At 41.6% G+C, this 22,530-nt stretch overlaps 1 protein-coding gene across 1 annotated transcript in view; it reads right to left on the bottom strand.

The window, feature by feature from the left end:
- Positions 1-22,530, bottom strand: part of FREM1 (FRAS1 related extracellular matrix 1) — a 118,346-nt gene that overhangs the window by 11,190 nt on the left and 84,626 nt on the right. Inside the window, 8 exon segments of the mRNA XM_023755557.1 lie at positions 1,271-1,386; positions 2,121-2,249; positions 2,434-2,598; positions 3,072-3,119; positions 3,810-4,048; positions 5,545-5,694; positions 11,972-12,044; positions 14,660-14,789. Coding sequence (XP_023611325.1) covers positions 1,271-1,386; positions 2,121-2,249; positions 2,434-2,598; positions 3,072-3,119; positions 3,810-4,048; positions 5,545-5,694; positions 11,972-12,044; positions 14,660-14,789 — 1,050 coding nt within the window.

The following is a 22,530-nucleotide window of genomic DNA, read 5'->3' as shown; positions in this document are numbered from 1 at the left end:
TAAACTGGACTGGAGGGCCGGAACAAAAGCATGGATGGAGTGTTTGTGTGAACTAATATAAATTCAAAGTAAACATCATTACATAAAAGGGTACGGTCTTTTTTTTTTTTAGTTTTATTCATTTCAAATGGGCCGGATCCGGCCCGTGGGCCGTAGTTTGCCCACGGCTGGGGTAGATGCATGTAAGTTGTAAAAAACCTGCCACACAGTTCTACAAAGTGGTTGTGCTATTTTATACATCCACCAACAATCATTAGAATTCCATTTGGTCTATAACACGGGGTATTGTCTGTCTTTGTGATTTTAACTATTCTAGTGGCTGTGAAAAAGTGGTATTTTATTGTGATTTTAATGTGCATTTCCCCATGTCTAATGGTGGTGAGCACTTTTTCATGTACCTAATGATCAATTGTATACCTTCTTTTGTGAAGTCTCCAAGTCATTAGTTACTTTTTTTTTAGCAGGATGTCTTTTTGTAATTTATTTGTAGGAGTTGTTTGTATTTTCAAGTTTCAAGATCTTCATCATATATATGAGTTGAGATTGGTTTTTCCCAAAGGTGGTTTTCCCTTTCATTTTTTTTTTTACTAGAGTGTTTAGAGAGCATAACTTTTTAAATTTGATAACGTGCAAGATCTGACTGATATCCACCAGGGACTTCTCTAGTCTCAATTTCCAGCCATAGGGCATATCAGTCTAATTGCATTGTTTTGGATAATATCCAGGTAGGCTAAAAAGGAGGGTCAGCGATATTTATGATTTTTAAAGTCTTCCTGGATGAGGCAAATTTTGATGTCATTATTTGACCACAAATCATCCTTCATTGAGTGCTCCATTACCCAGTGACCCTTTGTCCAACTTGTCTGGTTTCATAATCATCAGTGTCTCTTACAGAGTCCTAGGTCTGAAGCTATCAGACCTTTCATTGCTACATAGTTTCAAATCAATACGCAGGAATTCTTATTTAATTAAAAAATGATAGAGCCGCAATGCTGCTGACTCAGAAGAGCTCCTTCTGACTTTCTCCAAGAGATTGAGACAGAGAGGCGAGACAATAGATATGTGGCAATGGTACTGTTTTACCATGAAAAAACTACATCAAAGGTCAGTCCCAAATCCATCCTGAACTACAGAACTCTCTCTGGGCTCCTAAAACAAAGCCAGGAAGGTATTAGACAACACTTGAGTGATGAAGCAACCCTGTGATTCCATGAGAAAATAAAAAGGCAGCAGGAACAAAAACATCAGTCAAATGTACAAGGTTTCTTACTGTTCCCAGCAAGCTCGGGCAGCTGTGTTCCATGAGCCTCTCGGTGCTGTGATCAGGGAGTGGCAGTATCCTGAGTGAGGGTGCCACCCGGCTGGACAGGATTGGTCTCCCAACTCCTGGAAAACAGTGTCTGTGTTCACATCACAATGGTCTTTCAATCTAGAGAGTCTATTCTCAGCATAAAGCATCCTAGGAGTCCCTTGAATAGATTAGTTTTGTCACCAGAAAGAAGGTCAGTCCTAATCCCAATTCTCCACCTTCAGAAATGCAATGGCTTCCTAAAGTTAGCAATGTTTCAATTAGCAATATCAAATGTTTATACCTTTGATATTCTGATAGTTAAATAAGTGCTTCTTTGTTTAATGTATTGTTATTGATTTCAGAGAGCAAGGGAGAGGGAGAGAGAGATAGAAACATCAATGATGAGAGAGAATCATTGATTGGCTCCCTCCTGCACACTGCCCACTGGGGATTGAGCCCGCAACCCAGGCATATGCCATGACCAGGAATCAAACCGTGACCTCCTGGTTCATAGGTTGACTCTCAACCACTAACCCACGCCAGCCAGGCAACAAGTGCTTCTTTAAATTGTAGTGATATAACTAATGTATTTTCTTTTTCTCAAATTCTAAAATTGTATTGATATAACTAATGTGTTTTGTGATTTAAATACCTCTTTTTAAATTGCATCAATATAACTAGTATATTTTGTGATTTTTAAAATGCTACTTAGGCTAATTTTCCCCTCTTCTCCTTCAAAGTTCAGTGAGAGCAGGCAGACGTAGCATCAGTTGACAAATCATTCCCTTTGTTACTTATCACAGGGCACACTGCTCAGCCTGTGTCCCACCTTGGTTTGGGGGCTCCAAGCTTTCCAGACGATCCCATCGCACTTATACAGCTTTTGGAGGCTTTCTTCAAAATGGAAGAGTCCGTTCAATTCCAGCGTGCAGTTCTTAGGGAATGAGGGCAGATGGCTCTGTGGGAAAGAAAGGCCATTGAGATTTGACTTAATGTATGCTGATCGCATACTCACCCCCTTTAGGTCCTCAGTTGTTGAGTAGCATTTGTGTTGAGTAAACTATCCCAGAACTTGAAGGCTATTTTATGGCCCAGGAAACAGCTCGTTGTAAGGTGAATAGGGAGTAAAAAGATTCTCATACCTGTCTGGGGAAGTGTGAGTGGGTTGTGGATTCCACCTTATCTGCTTGAGGTCCTTCTGCCGCTTTAATTGTCTTTTGTGGCCGACTAATAATGGGCACCTTGGTCTTCCTTCTGTGAACTGGGGAACTGCCATCCTCCAGTTGCAGAGAAACTATTCCATGATACTGAGAAAATCAATACACAACAGTTCAGAAAAAAAAATAAACACCATGGTAGCAAACAAAAATATTTGTTGTAAAAATGAGCCATTCAAAAAAAAGTTTTAATTAAAAAAAGATAAAAAACAGAGAATTTCAAAGAATTGAGTAACAGTATACAAATTTAAAAAAATAAAACAGCTATAATAATTTTATCTTCCTCAAAGATCTTTTGTGAAAATAATGTGTGATAAAGCAAGTGCTATATAAGTATTTGACATGTTTATTTCTGTTATTGTAAAAGATTATTAAAAACAGAGAAGCAAACTTAAAAAAAATTACATAAAAGCTAAAAGGTGTTTTTTTCCTGACCACCCAAGCTTCCAGGACAAATATCAAACCAGGTGTTTAAGAGGAATTAATATAAGATGTGAAAAATAGATTACTATTTTGCATCCATAAACACAAGAAATTTAGCGATTCTCTCAGACTATGCTTACATTATAGATAATGTCTGTTCCATTTCTGTAAACAGAGGATGGACGGACCTAAGACCAACAGAGAACAAAATATAAACAACATTGGCTGGAATCATAGTTAGCAACAGGTTAAAACCTTTCCAGTCAGATCTTATTAATGTCTGAAAAATTTTAAAACATCTTTCTCAAGATTTTCCGTGTTCCAATCATTGGAATTTTAAAAATCACCGAACCTAATCGCAGCTTACCAATGTTGATTCATATATTCATAGCCCCAGTTAGGGAGGAAAGTCATCTTTATTTTGTTGGTATATCTATAGTGCACGCCATCCAAGGAAACAAGCACACACACACACTCTCTCAAATACACACACACACACACACACACATGAATGTGTGCCTGGTTAGACGGCTGTGCGAATAAGGTCCAAGCCATGGTTTCCACCCACACTCAAGCAGATTGCTTAATCTCATTCTGCCCCAGGGTCACTGGTCACTTCTTGATTACAAAAGAAACCCAAGCAGAAATTATATGGATGAGCCCATATGTCTATTGCCTCAATTAGCATAATTAATGAAGTGGGACAGCATTATGCCATTTGTATACAAAAGGCCCTGCATGATTGTGCAAGGAACCATGGTCCCCACTCACTAGAAGAACCAAAACAGTTTCTTCCATGCTTAGCAATAGTTGTGAATATCTTTTGATTTTTTAAGATGTACCCCACACATCAAATCCCAGGAGGTCCCCACCCTTACTGTTTTGCCATTCCCTCGGCTTCTAAGCCTCATTCCATAAACATCTGTAGAATCAAAGCCCCGTGGGGTGTCTCCCCTGGTGACTGCTGGCCGCTTGGAAGATGGAAGAGGTCTTCTTTCCAGATGAAAGGAACCAGAAATGGTGGGGAAGGAAGACCCTGGGGACGGCGGGTGCCAAGAGCCCTTTTTCCACGCGTGGTGCTTGTTCGGGTTGAAGGAATATGAAGGATGGCACCGTCCTGGAGGCAGGCAAGACGGCAGGTCAGTTCATTCATTTACAAAAACAGATAAGTGATCACATCGACACAGCCCCTGCAGCAGCTTGTCATGACACCCAGACGGATGGTTTTCCCACCAGATGTTGCCTTTTTGCCATTTGCCAGAAAATCCTTTACTCCTCATCAGTTTCCATCCAGGAAAGCCATGCCCTTCTGCCCATCTACAGGGAGATTGTAAAGAGATGAAATTGATTTCACAAACCACAAATGAAAATCGTTGTTGTGGTTTTAGAATCCTACTTGTACACTAAGGGCCTCACTGCTGTTCCTGTTATAGCTCTCCTCAATACATCAGGGTTAGCCACTGATCAAGCCTCACTCCATGAAGTGGTCACCCTTTTCCCAATCTCCTAGAGAAAGAAATTGGAATTGTGTGATGATAGCAGTGAAATCAAGTCACAGTTACAAAAATTAACATTCATCTGCTACAGAGCAAAGGTCCAGTAAGTCTTAATGGGGCTACTTCTATTGGAAACATCGCCAAGTAGTATGAAAAGAATCTAAACCCATAACTTGCATCTGGATATGTTAGATTTCATGTGAAAAGTGTGCGCTTCGTGTATTTTATAGACTTAATGTGATCAGAAAATTCTACTGAAAAAGACATGAATCTGGTGAGGAAAGGTGGTGGGGAGAGATATGGAAATATGAGTATTATAAGAGAAAGATGATAATATCTATTTTTATTATAGGATGACAAAAGAAGAGGAAATAATAGATTTAAAGTAAGGAAAACATATGAACCATAGTGCATAACAGGTCTAAAAACATAGGACTACGAGCTAGCATGGTAACTGGACAGTTGTCAAAGGCAAAATAGACAAATAAGAAGAAGGTATTTGGCAGGGGGAAAAATCAAAGCACCAGAAACTTTGGCGGATCTTTGTTTTATCTGGTTCACAGGTTGTTTTTTAGCATCTACTACCCAGGACCCATTTGGCTCTGCAACCCAAGGTTATTCATTCATGTTCTCCAGCTGCTCCTGAATCCCCAAGCCAGCTGCACCTTTCATGTCTATTTTTCTCCCATTCCTTCCTCTTTTAGGCCTTTCCTGGTCACACTCCAGTGGGGGCTCCGATTTTCGGCTTTAAGAGCTCTCTTTAACAGAGGAAGATAATTACAGCCCTCCAAACCCGGAGGGAAAATAATTGTCCATAGATTCTCACCAACATTGTTTCCCCCTCGGTGAGAACAACAAACGGGTAGGGGAAAAAAAAACAACACAAGGAACTACCGCACTGACTTGTTGCTTTTCTGCAACCACAGTTCTTAGCGGGAGGAACACCGCATGAAGCAGAGAGCAGAATAAAGGGCCCGCACCACCAGCGAGGCGGCTTTCTTGACAAGAAATTAAGCATTTTGATGTGAAGGCGTTATCAGGCACACTGGCTGTTGAAAGCAAGCAGCCACAGCGCGAGGACCGCTTCTGATTTCAAGATGAGGATCAAAAAGAATACCTCCTTTTGAGTCCAAAATTTTCACTGCAGCTTTTGTCTTTGTGCCAAGAACGGCATTCACGGGGGAGTTCAGAATGACTTCAAAGGCCTCATCATCTTCCTCTAATCCGTCATAGGTAATTGCTATATTCCACATCTTAGTTGACATTCCTACAAGAAGTAAACATTTTAATTACTCTTTAATTGCTATTTCAATCACCTAGGTGTCAGAGAAATATATTAATTAACATGTCTCCAGCTCCGCGGCAGTGGCCTGAGTGAGCCATTGTACGGCTCCCAACTCCCCGAAGTCCTGCTGTTCTCCCAAATCATATTAAAAGACCACATTTGTTCCCGGACAATGATGATTTCATTTAAATGCAAACACTGTAACAAAAAAAGTAAGCCGCATTTTGCAAGGGATGCACAAAAAAATGGTTAGTAGATGAGAGCCAAGATTTCATTCCACCCCTCCCCCCAACCTGCCCCTTCTCTACTTAAGAATAAACAAGTACTGCAATCTGAAAAGCTCACCAGTTTCAAAACTCTTAAGAGGTCGGTACAGACAGTTATAAGTGATTATTGGATGGTACTTGGTGCTATTCATGGAACCCTTGAAAAATGATTGATTTCTCAAAACAGCTGCCTCCATCGGCCACCCCACTTCCTGGGATCTTTCTGGTCTGCAAATGCTTTTTCTGATGATGTCAGGCTCTGTAGCTTGATATCCTCCTAGAGAGAGTGTATGGGCTGAGAGTTCTAGAAATAGACCGAACCAATTTGTTTTTCTTTTTCTTTCTGTCTGCCTCTGTTGATGGGGTGACAATCAAGCTTGGTTTACAGTAACTTTGTGAACTTAATACTAAACAGTTTTGATGTTTCAAACACATCCCCAACCATCCGGGACACATAGCAACCCAGAAACACAAACCATGAAAGCTGGAAAAAACCGCCGACACTGGTAAATCTTGACCAGTTTCTATGATGTGAATCATAGGACAGACTCTTGAGTTTATTTAGAAGAAAAGTGGTGGCAACAAGAAAAAAACAGTACTGTTTAGTGAAGAAAAAAGGCTCAAATTGAAGGGGGAAAAAAGATAATAAACTTATGGTTTAACCCTCTAGGACTAAGTTTTGAAAACTTTACTCCATCATTGACTCATCAGCTATTTACGTGCCTGCATTCCCACGCATTTCACCTACATCTACAGTTGTGCATTTTATTCCCAGCCTTCTGAGAACTGAGTACTTTGCTGACTGTTTTCAGATTGTGCCTCCCAAGTGTGCCATCTGCACCACGACATCCTTCTTGAAGGCATTCAATATAGACCTCGTGAGCTAATGGAAGGCTCATTAATCCCCAACCGAGTTCAATGGAAAGATGAAACTGTTAACTTATACTACTCTTGGCGGCACTCAAAGGGAAAATATTAAGTGCATTTGAAATAATTTTATTTTTAAAAAACAGGCTGACAGCTAATTTGTTAGGTCTTCAATATCAGCTGAGTTCTTGAATCAGTTACTTTCACAGTCTGCAAAAATAGACGTTGAAGTCTCTAATATAAAATATTATATAAAGTCTCACCACATGGGATGATAAATCAGTCCATCAAAATATTTTATTTTGTTTCTATTATGTACTTGCGTTTGCATTAGATGTTATGGGAAACACCAGAGGTGTCATCTCTAAGCAAGCCTGTCATAAAGGAATTTAAAACCTCTTTGGAAATGCTCAAGTTGAAGGGGGCGGGGAGGAAGGATTTGGAGGGAAGACATGGGAAAACAACAAACGCAGAGGCAGGAAGATAGTGAAGAGAGCCTTGCTCAGGGAACACTGAGCAGATGAGCTGCAGGAATAGAGAGGTCACCAAGGTGAACAGGGGTGATAAGGCTGCAGTGGGAGTTATTTTTTAAAAAAATATGTTTTTATTGATTTCAGAGAGAGGAAGGGAGAGTGAGAGAGATGGAAACATCAATGAGAGAGAAACATTGATCGGCTGCCTCCTGCATGCCTCCTACTGGGGAGGGAGCTGCAACCTGGGCATGTGCCCTGACCGGGAATCAAACCATGGCCTCTGGTTCATGGGACAGTGCCCAACCACTGAGCCACACCAGCCAGGCTGCAGTGGAAGTTTCCATTCAGACTGCAGAGAGCCCTGGACACTGACTAGGTGGCCGGATCCAGACTTTACACCACAGGCAACAGGGAAGGCTCTTGAAAATGGATGTCTTGAAAAAAATGAAACTGAGAGTGTGACGTGGGAAGATTTAGGGGCCCAGGCAGAGAGGCTAAAAGTTGGGTGACCACCTGGGCAACAGCTGTAATGAAACTGGCATGAAGAAATGAGAGGCCGGACAATGAAGAAAAAACATGAATACAAGATTTTTACTATTCAGAGAACTGTTTAGACTCTCAAAGCCCATAGAGCTAAGCACTATTCAAATAAAAATCCAATAGAAAAAAACATTTCCAAGCCTAATGGAAGGTCCTCTTATTTTAAGAACATTTTTATGGAGTAGAACCAGATGGTGAGAGAAAAACTATTCCCAGTTTCATTTAAGTGCTTCTGATTTGTTTGCCTGCATTTCCACTTTGTTTCTATGCCGAGCAGGTGTGCACATAGGACTGACTTTTTTAGGTTAATGAGATTGGAAGTAAGAACTTTCTTGTTTTTGCTTTTTCCTTCCTTTGCCACTTTCAAGGTGAAAAGTATTTGTTAAATGACGGAGATTATAAGCCATCTCAGAAGGCTTGAACTGGCCCCAGGTTCCCATAAAACAAAAGGTGTGGAGGAGGAGAGGAAGGTGTCATTTTATGCAGACGTACTCCACTTTACAGAGCAGGGCCGTTCCTGACTAGTTTCCTGCAAAGTAGATTTCACCGTCGGAAGACATTTTCTCCACGTTTTTTTAGTGAATGCCACATGAGAGCTCTGTTCCTTTGGAAAACATTTTGACTCTGAGGAGTGATGAAGTCTCCATTAAGAACGTATTTTAGAGGAAAACAATCCCTGTATTATGAATATGTATACTTGGACTCAAGATTAATCACAAAAGCTGGATGCAAAGGAGTCAGGATTTGTTTTTTGGTTTGGTCTAATGGCTGGAAGGCAAGCTTACTTGAGTATAGCTCCCTAGCCTTGAAAAATCACTCAGTTTCTCTCCAGCTGCCTCCCAAGAACTCTGTAACCTTATAATAGCCCATTGTCTTTGATTTTGCACTCTCAGTTTCTTCTCCAATCATGGAGACTGCTGTTTTTAAAGACATGAACAGATTGCTTGGGCCAAAGGGCTGGGTGAGAGAATGGAGACATCAGACCCAAAAGAGGCAAGAATTAACAAGTGGGAGTAAATAAATATTTACAGGACCCATGGACATGGGAAACTTTTTATTTTCTTTGTCTTAAAAAAAAATCTTGATTATTGAAAGTATTGCATATGTCCCCTTTTTTTCCCCATTGACCTTTTCTAGCCTGCCCCTACCACCCACCTCAGGCCTTCACCACACTATTGTCTGTGTCCATGGGTTATGCTATATGCCTACAAGTTCTTTGGTTGATCTCTTCCCACCCAACCTCCCATCCCTACCTTCCCTCTGAGATACGACAGTCTATTCCATGCTTCTATGTCTCTGGATCTATTTTGTTCATTAGATTCCACATATAAGTGGATCAAATGATACTTGTCTTTCTCTGACTGGCTTATTTCACTTAGCATGATACTCTCCAGGTCCCCCCACGCTGTCTCAAAGGGTAAGAGATCCTTCTTTTTTACTCTACATAGTATTCCATGGTATAAATGCACCACAGTTTTGAAATTCTCTAAAGTAAGCCTTTAAGTTATGAAACTGTTTATGACTAATAAGTTCCTAAACAATGAACAACCAAGTATTGTTTCTTCTTAATTTATAATATATGTTTATTTATTTCTTAACAAGTCTAAAGAAGCTCTAAAATCATGACTATTTAGGGCCCCTAGAAACCATTAGTATCTACACGAAACAGCATATAAACTCTTTTAGGCAAATGGGCATTTATCTTATCCTGTGGAATCTGCAAGAAGCTTTCAGAGAGTCCTCTAGTGCAGTGATGGCGAACCTTTTGAGCTCGGCGTGTCAGCATTTTGAAAAAACCTAACTTAACTCTGGTGCCGTGTCACATATAGAAATTTTTTGATGTTTGCAACCATAGTAAAACAAAGGCTTATATTTTTGATATTTATTTTATATATTTAAATGCCATTGAACAAAGAAAAATCAACCAAAAAATGAGTTCGCGTGTCACCTCTGACACGTGTGTCACAGGTTCGCCATCACTGCTCTAGTGTGATACATTCTAGTTCCAAACAGAGCCCCTGGTGGCTGCTCAAATCTACTGTGAGCCAAAGTCACGTATAATCTCGTGACAAACTGAGCTCAAGTAATAAAGATGACATATGACAAAGACTCTGCGCTCTCAAAAAGTGGACATGTTGGGACTGCCTTAACATGAAGTACGAAAAGGGCATACTACAGACGCACCACACCCTTTCACCTGAGGGTTGACCAAAACACGAGAGCCTGCAGCAACCTGAAGGTAAACGTCAAATACATGATGGGAACAGCTCTTCCCACCAAGTGTGGTCAGCCTATGGGACAAACTTTTGCAAGTCAGAAACTTAGATATCACAGGTGGGAGGCCAATCCCAGTATCTGGGCTGTTGCCATGTAAACTTAAGGCTCATTGTGATAGGTTGAATTTTGTCACTCCAAAATCCATATATTGAAGTCCTAATTCCCAGTACCTCCGAATGTGACCTGATTTGAAAATAAAAAGGTCTTATAAAAAAGGGGGAGATTTGAGCAGAGACACCCATACGAGGAAGATGCCAATATGGACATGAAGACAGCTGAAACCAGGACATGACAACGATTCTACAAACCACTAGAACATGGAAGAGAGTCATGAAACAGGTTTTCTCTCACAGCCCTCAGAAGGAATCAACCTGCCAAAACTTTGACCTTGAACTTCTGGCCTTCAGACCTGGGAGAAAATCAATTTCCATTTTTAAGCTACCCGGTTTGTGATTCTCCGTTAGGGCAGTCCCAGCAAACGCATAGAGTGGTCCAACATTATGCTTCCTGCAGTAATGAGCTGCAGAAAAGCGTTTCTTGTCTATGTTTAACATTAAAGTCATCAGTTTCGGAGTGTTGATGGTATTTTTTCAGCCATTTCATTTTGCCTTTGCCATAGACATCATGTGTCAGTGGCAGACAACAGCAAGAGTTTGGACTTGCGGTGTGTTCTCTGAGCACAGACCACCTCCTCTGCAGGAGACCACAAAGCCCTAAGTTCTGGCTGCTTCTCCAGGCCTTTGCCATTGGCCCCTGCACAGCTGATCCAGAGCAAAGGGGAGGAGAGAGAACCACGCAGAGCAGTGAGTGAGTGCTGCCTGCCCCACCTACGGACGCCAGGGAGAGAAGGCATGGCTCCAGCTTGAGTGCTTAAGACACAGTTCCCCCAAAGTGTGTCTGTCTGCCTTTCAACTGCACGTCCCCTTCTTCTTATTCCACCTGCTCAGAATTCTGGGAAATATTCCAGGATTTTCTTTAGCCAGAACAATGACTCATCCTTTGGGTCCCAATGCACTGTGGGTGAGTTGTTTTCATGTCTGTATTTCCCACATGACAGAACATCCTGGAGAGCAGGCAGCATATTTTTGTATCCCCTTTTGCACCTAACAAAATTTTTTCACAGATTGGATGCTAAATATGTGCTATCTAATTAAATAATAATTTCCTTTGGAATGTCCTCCTATCAACCTATTCCAATAGAAATAATTTAGAAATGACCTTTAGGAATCCACGGGAATATAACGTTTTGAAACTTTCCATCAAAATAAGAGGCAATTTTTTAAAAAGGAAAAAGAAAAAGATGAGACAATTAAATTATCCCAGCTTTAAGTTATTTTTAAAGTGACATCCCCTTTTTTTCTAGATATTTAGATATTTTCTTTGTTATGTTATATTCTCTATTTGTTACCATCTCATTTTTTAAAAACATTTTAATTGATTTTTAGAGAGAGAGAGGAAGGGCGAGAGAGAATATCAATGTGAGAGCAGAACATAGATCTGCTGCCTCCTACACGCCCCCTATCATGGATGGAGCCTACAACCCAACGCATCTGCCCTGGGAATTGAACCGGTGACCTTTTGGTGTATGGGATGATGACCAACCAACTGAGCCACACCAGCCAGGGCTGTTATGATCTTATTTTAAATACATATTCACTTGTAATAAAATAAAATGTGAGGGGCAAAACCTCAAGTCCAAATTGATCTCTCTTGGAGTGGGTGATACGATTCCCTGAGGAGTTTCTAGTTGGCTGAAGTTGCATAATGTTCTGTCTTCTCCCAAATCTCTAGACTTTCTTACAAAAACATGAAACAAACTGTAGACACAAAACGTACCTGGGTCAAACTGAATCAGTTTAGATGGAGTCATCGTAAAATCTTTTCCAACTGTAGCTGACACTTGGTTGACCTAAAAAGGAAAAATATGTCCTTTTTTAATAAAAATAAATATTCAGTAATAGAGAAACCTCTAGTCTAGACTAAACTCACTCTTAAAATATTTTTAACATAACATGTGTGTTTTTTATTATAATAAACCATTTTTGATCCAAGCTACATGGATCTTTCCTAAAGTTAACGTTTTTATAAACTAATATCAATGGAAGTAAAAAATTTTTTGCTTCTTTAAAAATAATTCAGTTATTGGAGAAAGTACCATGGATTTTAAACAATACTTTTCTCTTTGTTACGAGTAGAATTTTATTTCATTACCTTCCCTTTATCCCTGCCTTACTCTAAAATAATGCCTCAGAGGAAAGGGAGAGGGAGTGAAGAGGGGAAGAAATACAGGTGCCCCTGACAACCTGGTGCTGATGGTGCAGCCAGCTCTGAGGCCTCCTGCAAGCTCCAGGGCCTGAGAGCCTTTAGACTGGATGCATTAAAGCAAGTCTGCTCCATTTTCCTGTCTGAATGACACCATCCCTCTTCACAGACATGAATGAGGGCTTTGTGGGGATGAGAGACCTGCTGAGCAATCCCAGAAAGGCAATCTACACCTTGAATTGAGAAACTCTATCAAGTAAGTTGCAAACACACACACACACACACACACACACACACACACACACACAAAATGCAAAAACTGCTCTAATTTAATGAGACTATTGATTGATCTCCTGTTCCCCATACCTACAGCTAAAAACCAGGGTGATTTTCAGGGCGCTAAAGCCATGACCTTCACCTCCCTCGGAGGGAGCCTAAATATGTATGGTAAGAACAGTGCCCTTGGCTGAAGGAGAGGCCATCCGGTGAGAACCCTGTGGAAAGCACAGGCAGCTGCTACTTTTGCATTTTTTAGATGTTTCAGGTGGTCAGGAAAGTGGGTTAATATGTCTCTTCACTTTGATACCAAGGAATGAAATGCATGATTAAAAACTCTAACATTCTTCTTTCTATGACCTCAGACATTAGCTCCATCTCTAATCAAAGGCCCTACCATCTGCCAATGGGTCTGCAGTGGGAACATTTTGCTCAAGAAGGATATTACCTCCCAAACACCATTTGCTCTGTGCCTGCAATGCCAGGGCTCCTCCTGAAGCCTTTCACCGTGGAAAGGCAGCCCATGGTGCACCTGTACCCGCCATATGCCGGGAGTTGCATATCCCCGCATGCTTCTTGCACGTGCAATTACCTAGTATTTACCACCACTGAGCTTACAGAATCCTTCGTGGGAAGAGGAATGATCTGAGGCAAGGTGGTTGGAGAAATCAGTCCAGTGAAGGTGCATGATGTAAACCAGGGCAAAGAACCAGGTCAAGCGCTTCCTCTCTCCCGGCTCCTGGTCAAGTAGCCAATAAGCTCTGGCGTGAGCACAGGCTCTGGGCCGTGGGTAGAGTCATCCCTGAAGGACCCGGGGCCGTCCGACGGAGGCCTGCGCACTCAGCTGGCAGGTTCACGGTGTGCATTCACTTAAGTAGACACAAGGTTCCATGTCACACCACGTATGTTCTTTCTACCTGGCAAGGGAGAGGTAGTGGGGCCCAAATCTCCAGACTCGAGCATATGGTGCTCTCTCCGGAGGACCAGAGGACGATGAGAAAACCAGCCAGGCAGACTCTTTCCTTTTCCATAAACAATCTGCTGGAAAATGGCAGGGCCTACCACACTGTCTGATGTTTTACCAACAACAAAGCACCCACAGATCCGGGGCAAAGAACCGAGGCCCACTGAAACGATAAATACCAAGTCTGAAGATGGCAGAATTTAGGTGCACAAGGTTCTGATTTGAATTTGGGATTGTAATTGAGACTTAACTGAGATGCCGTTTTCCCCAGAAGCTCCTAGTAATACCAGTGTTCCTTTCATTAGACGGAGGAGGGGAGTGTTAAGGTGGTCGCTGTCATCAGTATGTAAACGCTTTTCAGACGTTCATTCTCTTGCAGTGCTATTGGGAGAGCAACTCCTAAAATAAACCCTTCAATTCCAGAAGCCATAGGCTGTGTTTCCAGGTCCACGTCAATGGAAAGAAATCGCAAGTGGACTAATTCCAAAGGGATTACTGAAAATTCCTCCTATTCCAGGGCGTCTATATGGACATATTCTCTCTTAATTTTGCATTTAAGACTTGGAGACTCTTAAGATAGGTTTGTCCCCTGATTTTCCTTCCCCACTGAGACTGGAGCAAGTGGTCCTGGTGCATACTAAGAGAAAGCCATGTGGGGACTGGCATTGGCTCTGGGCACCTCACAGAATGTCTTGCCGACAACATTTCTTACCAAGGCAGGGTGTGGCCCAAGTTCACTAGGTTGGATATATCTCTTCGTGAAACAAACTTCAAGACTTAATAACCAGACTTAAAAACTAAAAATGGGTTGAACATATCCTATTAGGAGCTAATGAAGCCAGATAAAGAAGGGAGGGATAAGGAGGTTCTGTACCTAAAACCAGCAGGCTATTGTTGACACTTCCACCATTTCACATTTCCTTGGTGACTCTGAGGTGTTTTTTTTTTCCTAAGAAAACAATTAAAGGCATCACCCAGCAACCCATGTTTTAGCTTGACAGTGTACAGTTTAGAGTTGTTACCTTTACACTCACAAAGGCCGAGTCCATGGAATAGCCCCTCCTGGTAATTTCCAAGGGCAACATGCCCACGTTCTCACAGACCTCATATTCAGTCTGTGACCACTCAATATGAGACCACTTCAGTTCCAGGCTGCACAGAAGAAAAAGAAAAGGGAAACTCATTAGAGCATACACATGGCGATCGGGGTCCTCTGCTGGGGAGGAGATGGACCCCTGGGTGCACATCTGGTGATGGAAGTGGTTCCTCAACCTAAATCCATGCTAGAAATCCTTACACTTGACTGCTGCACTTTAGTTCACAAAAAACTTCTACTAACATTATCTCATTTAACACTCTCTTGCCAACACTATGAGGTAGACAGAGAAATGATTGGAATTCTATTTTACAAATGCAGAAACTAAGGTTAAAAGACTGTCGGGCCCTAATCGGTTTGGCTCAGTGGATAGAGCGTCGGCCTGCGGATGAAAGGGTCTCAGGTTCGATTCCGGTCAAGGGCATGTACCTTAGTTGCGGGCACATCCCCAGTAGGGGGTGTGCTGATCAATGTTCTCTCTCATCAATATTTCCAACTCTCTATCCCTCTCCCTTCCTCTCTGTAAAAAATCAACAAAATATATATTTTTTAAAAATGGCATCTCCCTGTAGTTGGGGAAGTGTCATTGTTAAAGAAAAAAGAAAAAGGACTGTTGGAGTTCCCACATTATTAATGACAAAAAAAAGAAAAAGAAAGAAAAGTGGTGGTGGGGGGGTGACGACTCCAATTTGAGTGTTCTGAAGGGAGAGGAGCCAGCAGTTGTGGAGTTCAAGGAGACAGTCACTTTTGCAAAGGACACTGATATGAAACCTTTTCTCCTATCTTTGGCCTTCCCCATCGGTACCCCAAGAACTGTTCCCGGCACAGACCTTTTCTGAACTTGGGTTCAGTTAAATAGCAAGTTATCTTTGAGGATGTGCCTAAGAATTAGAATCTGCATGTGTTTTATAAGCAGTATCTGTTTCCACATCTATGCATTTAAAAGGGCCATCCTAATATGTAGCTCAGACGCAGCTAAACAACAGAGTAAACCTAACAGAGGGTCGCCTTTCCCCTGGAATATATGCAGTGAACCCACCATTTGATATAAACTGTCTTCTTTAATCCTCAGATGGAGAGAACCTTTTTTTTTCTTTTCCTTTTTCAGAAAAGAAAACTGAGCGCAAGAGATATTGAATAACTAGCTCAAAGACAAAAGCTGTGTCAGATCTAATAGATAGCAGAGACGAAATTCCCAGCATAAATCTGAAGCCAATGTTCTCCTCCTCCTCCTCTACCATTTTTCTCCCCAACTGAAGTTCATGACTCTTGTGTTTAAACTCACGCAGAAAAAGACAATTTTATCTGTATCATGAAATATTTCTCTTTGTGGGGTTAGAAAACTTAAAATGTTCCACCCAAACATGTCTCTCCAAACATGTTACTTTTCATCCCCTGTAACCTTCATCTATAAGACACAGGCAATCTTTGATCATTATGATCATTGAACACACTCCCACTGCTTTTGTCGCATTCATTTCCCTTTAATTCTACATTTACAAAACCGACAGCGGTTGCCTTACTGTATTTTCAAACTTCCAATTGGATTCAGGCTCTTTCCTCTAGATTTAAATTTTTTAATCATTTTTTTTTCTTGCAGACGTAGAAATTCTGAGTGCCACCATGTGGATGGAGTGTGAGTTCTCAGATCTCACGGGGCTCTCCGGGTTTTCCTGGGGACCATTCCGATGAGAGAGTAAGTTTATCCTCTGATAATCACTTTATGTCCTTGCACCAAGCATGTGTCACAGTCATATCCTCTATATTAAGTTCACTAGCAAAATAAACGCACTGGCATTGCCTCCTACTTCAGTGACCATGGACCAGTAGGACAGATGTGGGAGCCTGGAGTGATTGCAGAGGTTCTTGAATTTCTATGAGCATTGATGTTCATTTATCAGTAGAAATGTAGTGTCACTGGCATGCTGGACTTCATGCAATTCTAACATAAAAATAGGATCCTTACTTTAAATCATATTGGAAACCTCATGGGTCTTTAATGCACCTGAATTCAAATCTGGCATGAAACAGATCAAGAAATAAAGAAATAAATGACTATGCTTTTTTTAAAAAAAAAAATACAAGATAACAAGCAACAAGGACATTATAAATGCCAATAGAAATAACATTCTATTCTTCATCTTCTAATTAATTCTGTTATTGTTCTAAATAACATGTTGCAAAGAATTCCTACAGGAACCAGCAGAGAGATTGGGGGAAAGAACAAAAGCATGAAACAGGAAAGACAGAAAAGCAATGGGAACGTGTGCAATAGATAAATACGGATGCATTTCAGCTAAGACTCAGCAAGATTCAGATGCGTTGTCCTGCCCAGTCTCCTGAGGATTTAGCCATTGCTGACCTCACCAGGACAAGCGGAAATTCATCGGTGTTACTGTGCAGATCCAGAGGACCTCCAGGCCTGATGCTAAATGCAGCCTGATGGCTGGACCACATCAATAAAGGGACGAGGCAGTGTGCTGCTCAGCTTCAAAGCAAAAAGCGTCTTGGCATCTGGGATGTGCCTGCGTTTCCCGGATGCACCAGAGAATGCTTAGAGCAGTGGTTCTCAACCTTCCTAATGCTGTGACCCTTTAATACAGTTCCTCATGTTGTGGTGACCCCCGATTTCATTGTTACAAATTGAACATAATTAAAGCTTAGTGATTAATCACAAAAACAATATGTAATTATATATGTGTTTTCCGATGGTCTTAGGCGACCCCTGTGAAAGGGTCGTTCGACCCCCAAAGGGGTCGCTACCCACAGGTTGAGAACTGCTGGCTTAGCGGTTCAGGTTGTTGTTACACAGTGTTCTGTTTTATTTCTTTGAAATGACTCACTACAAATAATAAAGATCTATTAAAAAGACATACAGGTTAAGCCAGGCTATATATTTTCCAGAAAAAAATATTTAAATTGTGAAGCACTTGTATACCTCCGGGATGTGTGCAACACATGTTTCGAAAGCTTTTTGGTTTGTGCAGGACTTTATCTGAGAAGATCTTTCTATGCTGAGACTGTGGTTGCTTAAACTCTACACAAACACCTGGAAGAAAAGTAAGGTGTAGTCAACCACGCGGGAATTCCCCCTGCTGGACGCCACCCAGATGTGTGCTCGACATCGTGTAGATAACCAGACGCAGGAGCCCAGGAGAGAGACTGGGAACGCTCTGGACGTGTGGGTGTCACGGAGACAAGGGTTGTTTCAAACCTGCCCCTTTTAACGATCCCTCCTTCCCCTCTTACCATTGAGTAAAGCTCATTCTAAGTTAAGAAATGAAATTTCTGGATACAGGTTTGCAAATCCCATATGGAAATCGCTTCAAGGCATGTAGCAGGGGGTGAGAACTCCTGTAGCCCCTGGGTCAGGGTTTCTCAATCTTGACACCATCGACATTTGGAACGTGATCATTCTTTGCTGTGGGGGGCTGTCCTGGGTACTAAGATATTTAGCAGCATCCCTGCCTCGACCCACCAAATGCAGTGGCACCCACTTCCCTTCAGTCACGACAACCAAAACTCTTTCCAGACATTTCCAAATGTCCCTCAGGGGGAGTCATCCCCAGTGGAGGGACACTTAGCTAAGTGATTTGGGTGCACTCATCAAAATAGAAACATTGATTTGATGTGAAAACTAAATTTTGGTTCCCCAAACCACTATTGTGAATGGAAGACACAGGATGAAGTAGTAGGAATTAAATTGGAATATACTAGTAAGTCATGAGGCTTCTGGTCCCTCTGTCACTCAATGACACTAAGTCAGGTACAAGAAAAGCTACTTAAATATTCCATTTAAAATCACAATGCATCCCCAAAGTCCAGCATCTGTGATTCCCCATATCCCAACCAACTCTTTCCTTTTCCAAAGTATGTATCACATACATTTTAAACATACTATTTAATGTACTTAGATACAGCTGGTATGTATGCTCCAAGTAAAAGGGGGCCTTGCTCACTGATGTATTTCCAAGTCCCTTGTCGAGTGCGTAGGATATAGTAAGTGTTCAATAAATATTTGTTAAATGAATCTCCTCTAGTCCACTGTTTCCTAAGCTCAGTTGACACCAAACCTCCCCACCGCCCCACATCTCTATTAACATCAGATTATAAACAATTTGAAAAAAAAAAAAGCAACTAGGCTAGGATGATCCTTCTATGTTCTTTCTAGCTCTGACTTATTCTGGGTTCTGTGGCTATTATTGGACTTTATTGGAGAGAAAGATGGCATTGATAAAAGAGCATTCTACAGGCATCCTGATTTCTTAACGCACATGTATGCTCTTGTCTAAGTGCCTGCATGGTTCTCGACATTTGGCAATGTTGAGAGAGAGCTAAGATTGTCACACGGAGGAGGGTAATACTGCATTTCATGGGTAGAGGCCTGGGATGCGGCTAAACATCCCGAAACGCACAGGACACCCCCCTCCCCATCCCGTAACAAAGAAGTACCTGGCCCCAAATGTCAACAGTGTTGAGATTAAAGTCAAAAATATATACTTCCTGACATTTTATTCTGTGGCTACCTGATTCATTAATATGTAGGAACAATAAACTTAAAGAAACACTTGTGATTCAAACTCCAGTTTGGGATTTGGGACATTAATCTAGGTTAACAAGAGTGTGTAAAAAAGAGTACGCAGCCACTCTATGCCTCAGTTTCCTCAACTCCCTAAGTGTCATAATCATGAGTCTGTGCTTCAAAGGAGTCGAATGAACCTTAATGAGTACCCAGTAAGTATTCTGAGCCTCTCAGTGAAAGGTTTTACAGAAGCTAAAATTGTGATTAAATTATTCTTATAACTAAGTCTTCATCTATAATCAAGTAGCATATGACTTAAGATGATAAAAAATATTTTTCCAAGTAGTCAATCTAAGATTTATCAATTCGAAGAGGATGCTATTAAGATCCGTAATGCAATGCTATGCACACCTGTGTTTTCCTTTTCGTCTCTCTCTCATGATAATGCGGAAACAGTGTTTAGCCAGGAGGCAGCACAGTGAGACCCAGACAAGTGCTTCGGAGTCAGACACATCCTGCAACCACTTAGTGTGCGATTACGGTCAGTCACTCCGTCTCCCTGGGTCTCAGCTTTCATTATCGTTACAATGAGGAGAATGATACTCACGTCAAATGATGAAAATTTAAATGTGCTAATAGGTGGAAAGCACCTGTACACAGTGGGTGCTTAATAAGTGCTATTTCCCTTTCCATCCTCTGTGCTTTCCCAGATCGAATCTGGAAATAAATACACTAACTTCTGGCGTGCAGGGAACATGAAAGCTTTACCTGGCCAATTGTTTCAACCTCCTCCCCTATAAGGTGTTTCATAAAAGCCGCCAAACCACTGCAGGGTTCACCTATTGGACAGTCCTTTTCTGTTTCGTTTCTTTCGTGCCTTCTCTTTTAAGGCCAGGAGTGAAGACTAGACCAGCTGGAGTGAGGGCAGCCAGAGGAAGGAGAGGAATCGGGTGCTTGGGATCATGGAGCAGCTGGGGAAACGGCCTCTGAGCAATAAAGAAGCTCCGTGTGGGTCAGTGCTTCTTGCGAAGTTCACTCTTTATCGGTGCCCTCGAGGAAGAGGTCAACATAGAAGGCGTAAGAAGAAACTGGTCAAAAGTCGGCTCCATTCTGTGGTCTGCAGAGGAGTTTGGGATGAATGATGTGGGTCCTGTGTAGTTTAGTTGGAGAATTCTGAAGAACACATTGAGGTTCAAGTTGGACAGGAGAACAGACTCGAGCTTGGCCACCAAGGGGAATAAGAGCAGCGTGCACTTTGCGGTCAGGAGGGCAGAGTCCTCTTTCGGCTCTGCTACTCATCCACTTACGTGACTTCAGGCCAATTGCTTAAATGCTTTGAGCCTGATGTCCCTCTCGCCCTCAGAGGACTGTGCTTTGTAAATTAAATCAGGCAACATATGTGAAAGTGCCTAGCACAGTACCTGAAATTCAGGCATTCAGCCAAGTCTAAATCTTTATGCAAATCTCCATGGGTTTCAGTGTTATACAGTAATTTCTATTCATGATAAAATGCCTCCCACATGTATCCCATGAACAACTTGTTCCATGAGCTACTGAGGGGGACAAGAGTTCTAAAGGGAGGGAGAAGTAGTTCTGTAGTCAAATCAAGTTCAGATGTGCTGCATACTATATCTCTCTCTGAGATATCCCCAATCCATGCAAGCTTCTCTATAATTCTGGGATGTGACGCACACAATCTAGCTACCTCGTAATAACTTGATTCATTTAGCTGATTCGAATCAGCTTTCCTAATACCTTTGTTAATGGAGCAGCCATTGACTCTTCAGGGCTGGTATTCCATAGAAATGCTGCAAGAGCAAAAACTTACTAGCAATCAAGATTCTGGGACCTTCCCTCTGAACATAGGTCCTTCTCATTTTGTAAAAGAGTTCCCCTTCTGCTCAAGAGCGTACTCACCAGTCCCTTTAGCTTTATTACAGAACGTCTTCACTCCTTCGAATAGGCAGAATATTAATGTACTCATACTGTCTAAGCCAGAGAAGAACACAAAGCACTACAGCATTTAGCCTATTGATTAAGGAGCATATTAATTGTTCGCTTTGTGAATCATCCCAGCATTAATTTCTAAGTAGCGGTGGGCTTTAGCTGGCCACCCAATGTCTCTGGAATACTTCTTCAAACGGTCAATCTTTACACCCACATGAATGAACAACAATAGTAATCACTACCACAGTTAAACTTGCTAAGGATGCTAAATATACAAGATGCTTTCATATGTTTTACCTCATCTGTTTCTTTAAACACATTTTGGTATTGCCCCCATTTGACAGATGAGATAACTGAGGCTTGAACAACCACCTAAGTCAATGGCAGAGTCAAAGCCCAAACCCTATTCTTTGGTTCTAAGTCCAGTGGTTTATTATTTATTATCTATACTAATTCCTGGTGTTTTAGACATGGAGTGCACGCTAATATTAATAGCTATAACTTACATTTTTAAAATGTGTGGGTTTTTTTTGCTGAGTTTTTAGAGAGAGAGGAGGAGAGAGAGAGGTGGGGCTTTAGCTGGCCACTGATCATCGATCAACTATACAACCCCCTACTGGGGATCGAGCCCACATGTGGCCTGACCGGGAATCAACTGTTGACCTCTTGGTTCCTGGGTTCATTGCTCACCCACTTGAGCTACACCTGTCTAGGTCTTACTTTTAAAATAAACTAACTAAAATCGCCCATCACTGGTAGCTAAGGTCCTTGAAGAGTAAGTATTCCCCTTTCTTGCTGGCTGGGTAGGCCAATGACTGAAGAGAAGGAAGGGAGATAAGTCTGCAGCTCCCTCCCCTTAGGCCAGTTAGCACACCTTGATAAGAATGGGCAAGTTCTTTCATGCAGCGAGAAAAATCATGGACTCTAGAGCCATACTTCCTGGGCCTGAATCCCAGCTTCTTCACTAATTAGCTGTACGAGCTTGGAAAAACTCACCTCCTATTTTTGTGCTTCAGTCTCCTCACGTGTAAATTCTGTATTATCATGGCACCTAACACATAGGTGGTTGTGATGATTGAATAAAGAGCGATGAAACAGAGCAGAAAACAACTATATTGCAAATGCCTGTGGTTTATATTGTACGCGTAACTAGGTTCTTGCTGGCTGTCTTGGAAAGACAACCCACTACTGACAAGATTGTTTCTTACTGGAAAAATGTGCTTCCTGTTCTAAAAACATCTAATAAATGAGGCTAGAGACAACGATGCCACTCAAAAATTATGGACATAAATGCTGAGTAATTTCTACCTCCCTCTGCTCATTCTAAA

The sequence above is a fragment of the Myotis lucifugus genome, unplaced genomic scaffold (genome assembly GCF_000147115.1).
Source record: "Myotis lucifugus unplaced genomic scaffold, Myoluc2.0 scaffold_79, whole genome shotgun sequence".
In the NCBI taxonomy this organism is placed as follows: domain Eukaryota; kingdom Metazoa; phylum Chordata; class Mammalia; order Chiroptera; family Vespertilionidae; genus Myotis; species Myotis lucifugus.
The sequence above is the reverse complement of the archived record's forward strand: the minus strand, read 5'-3'. Positions and strand labels throughout refer to the sequence as shown.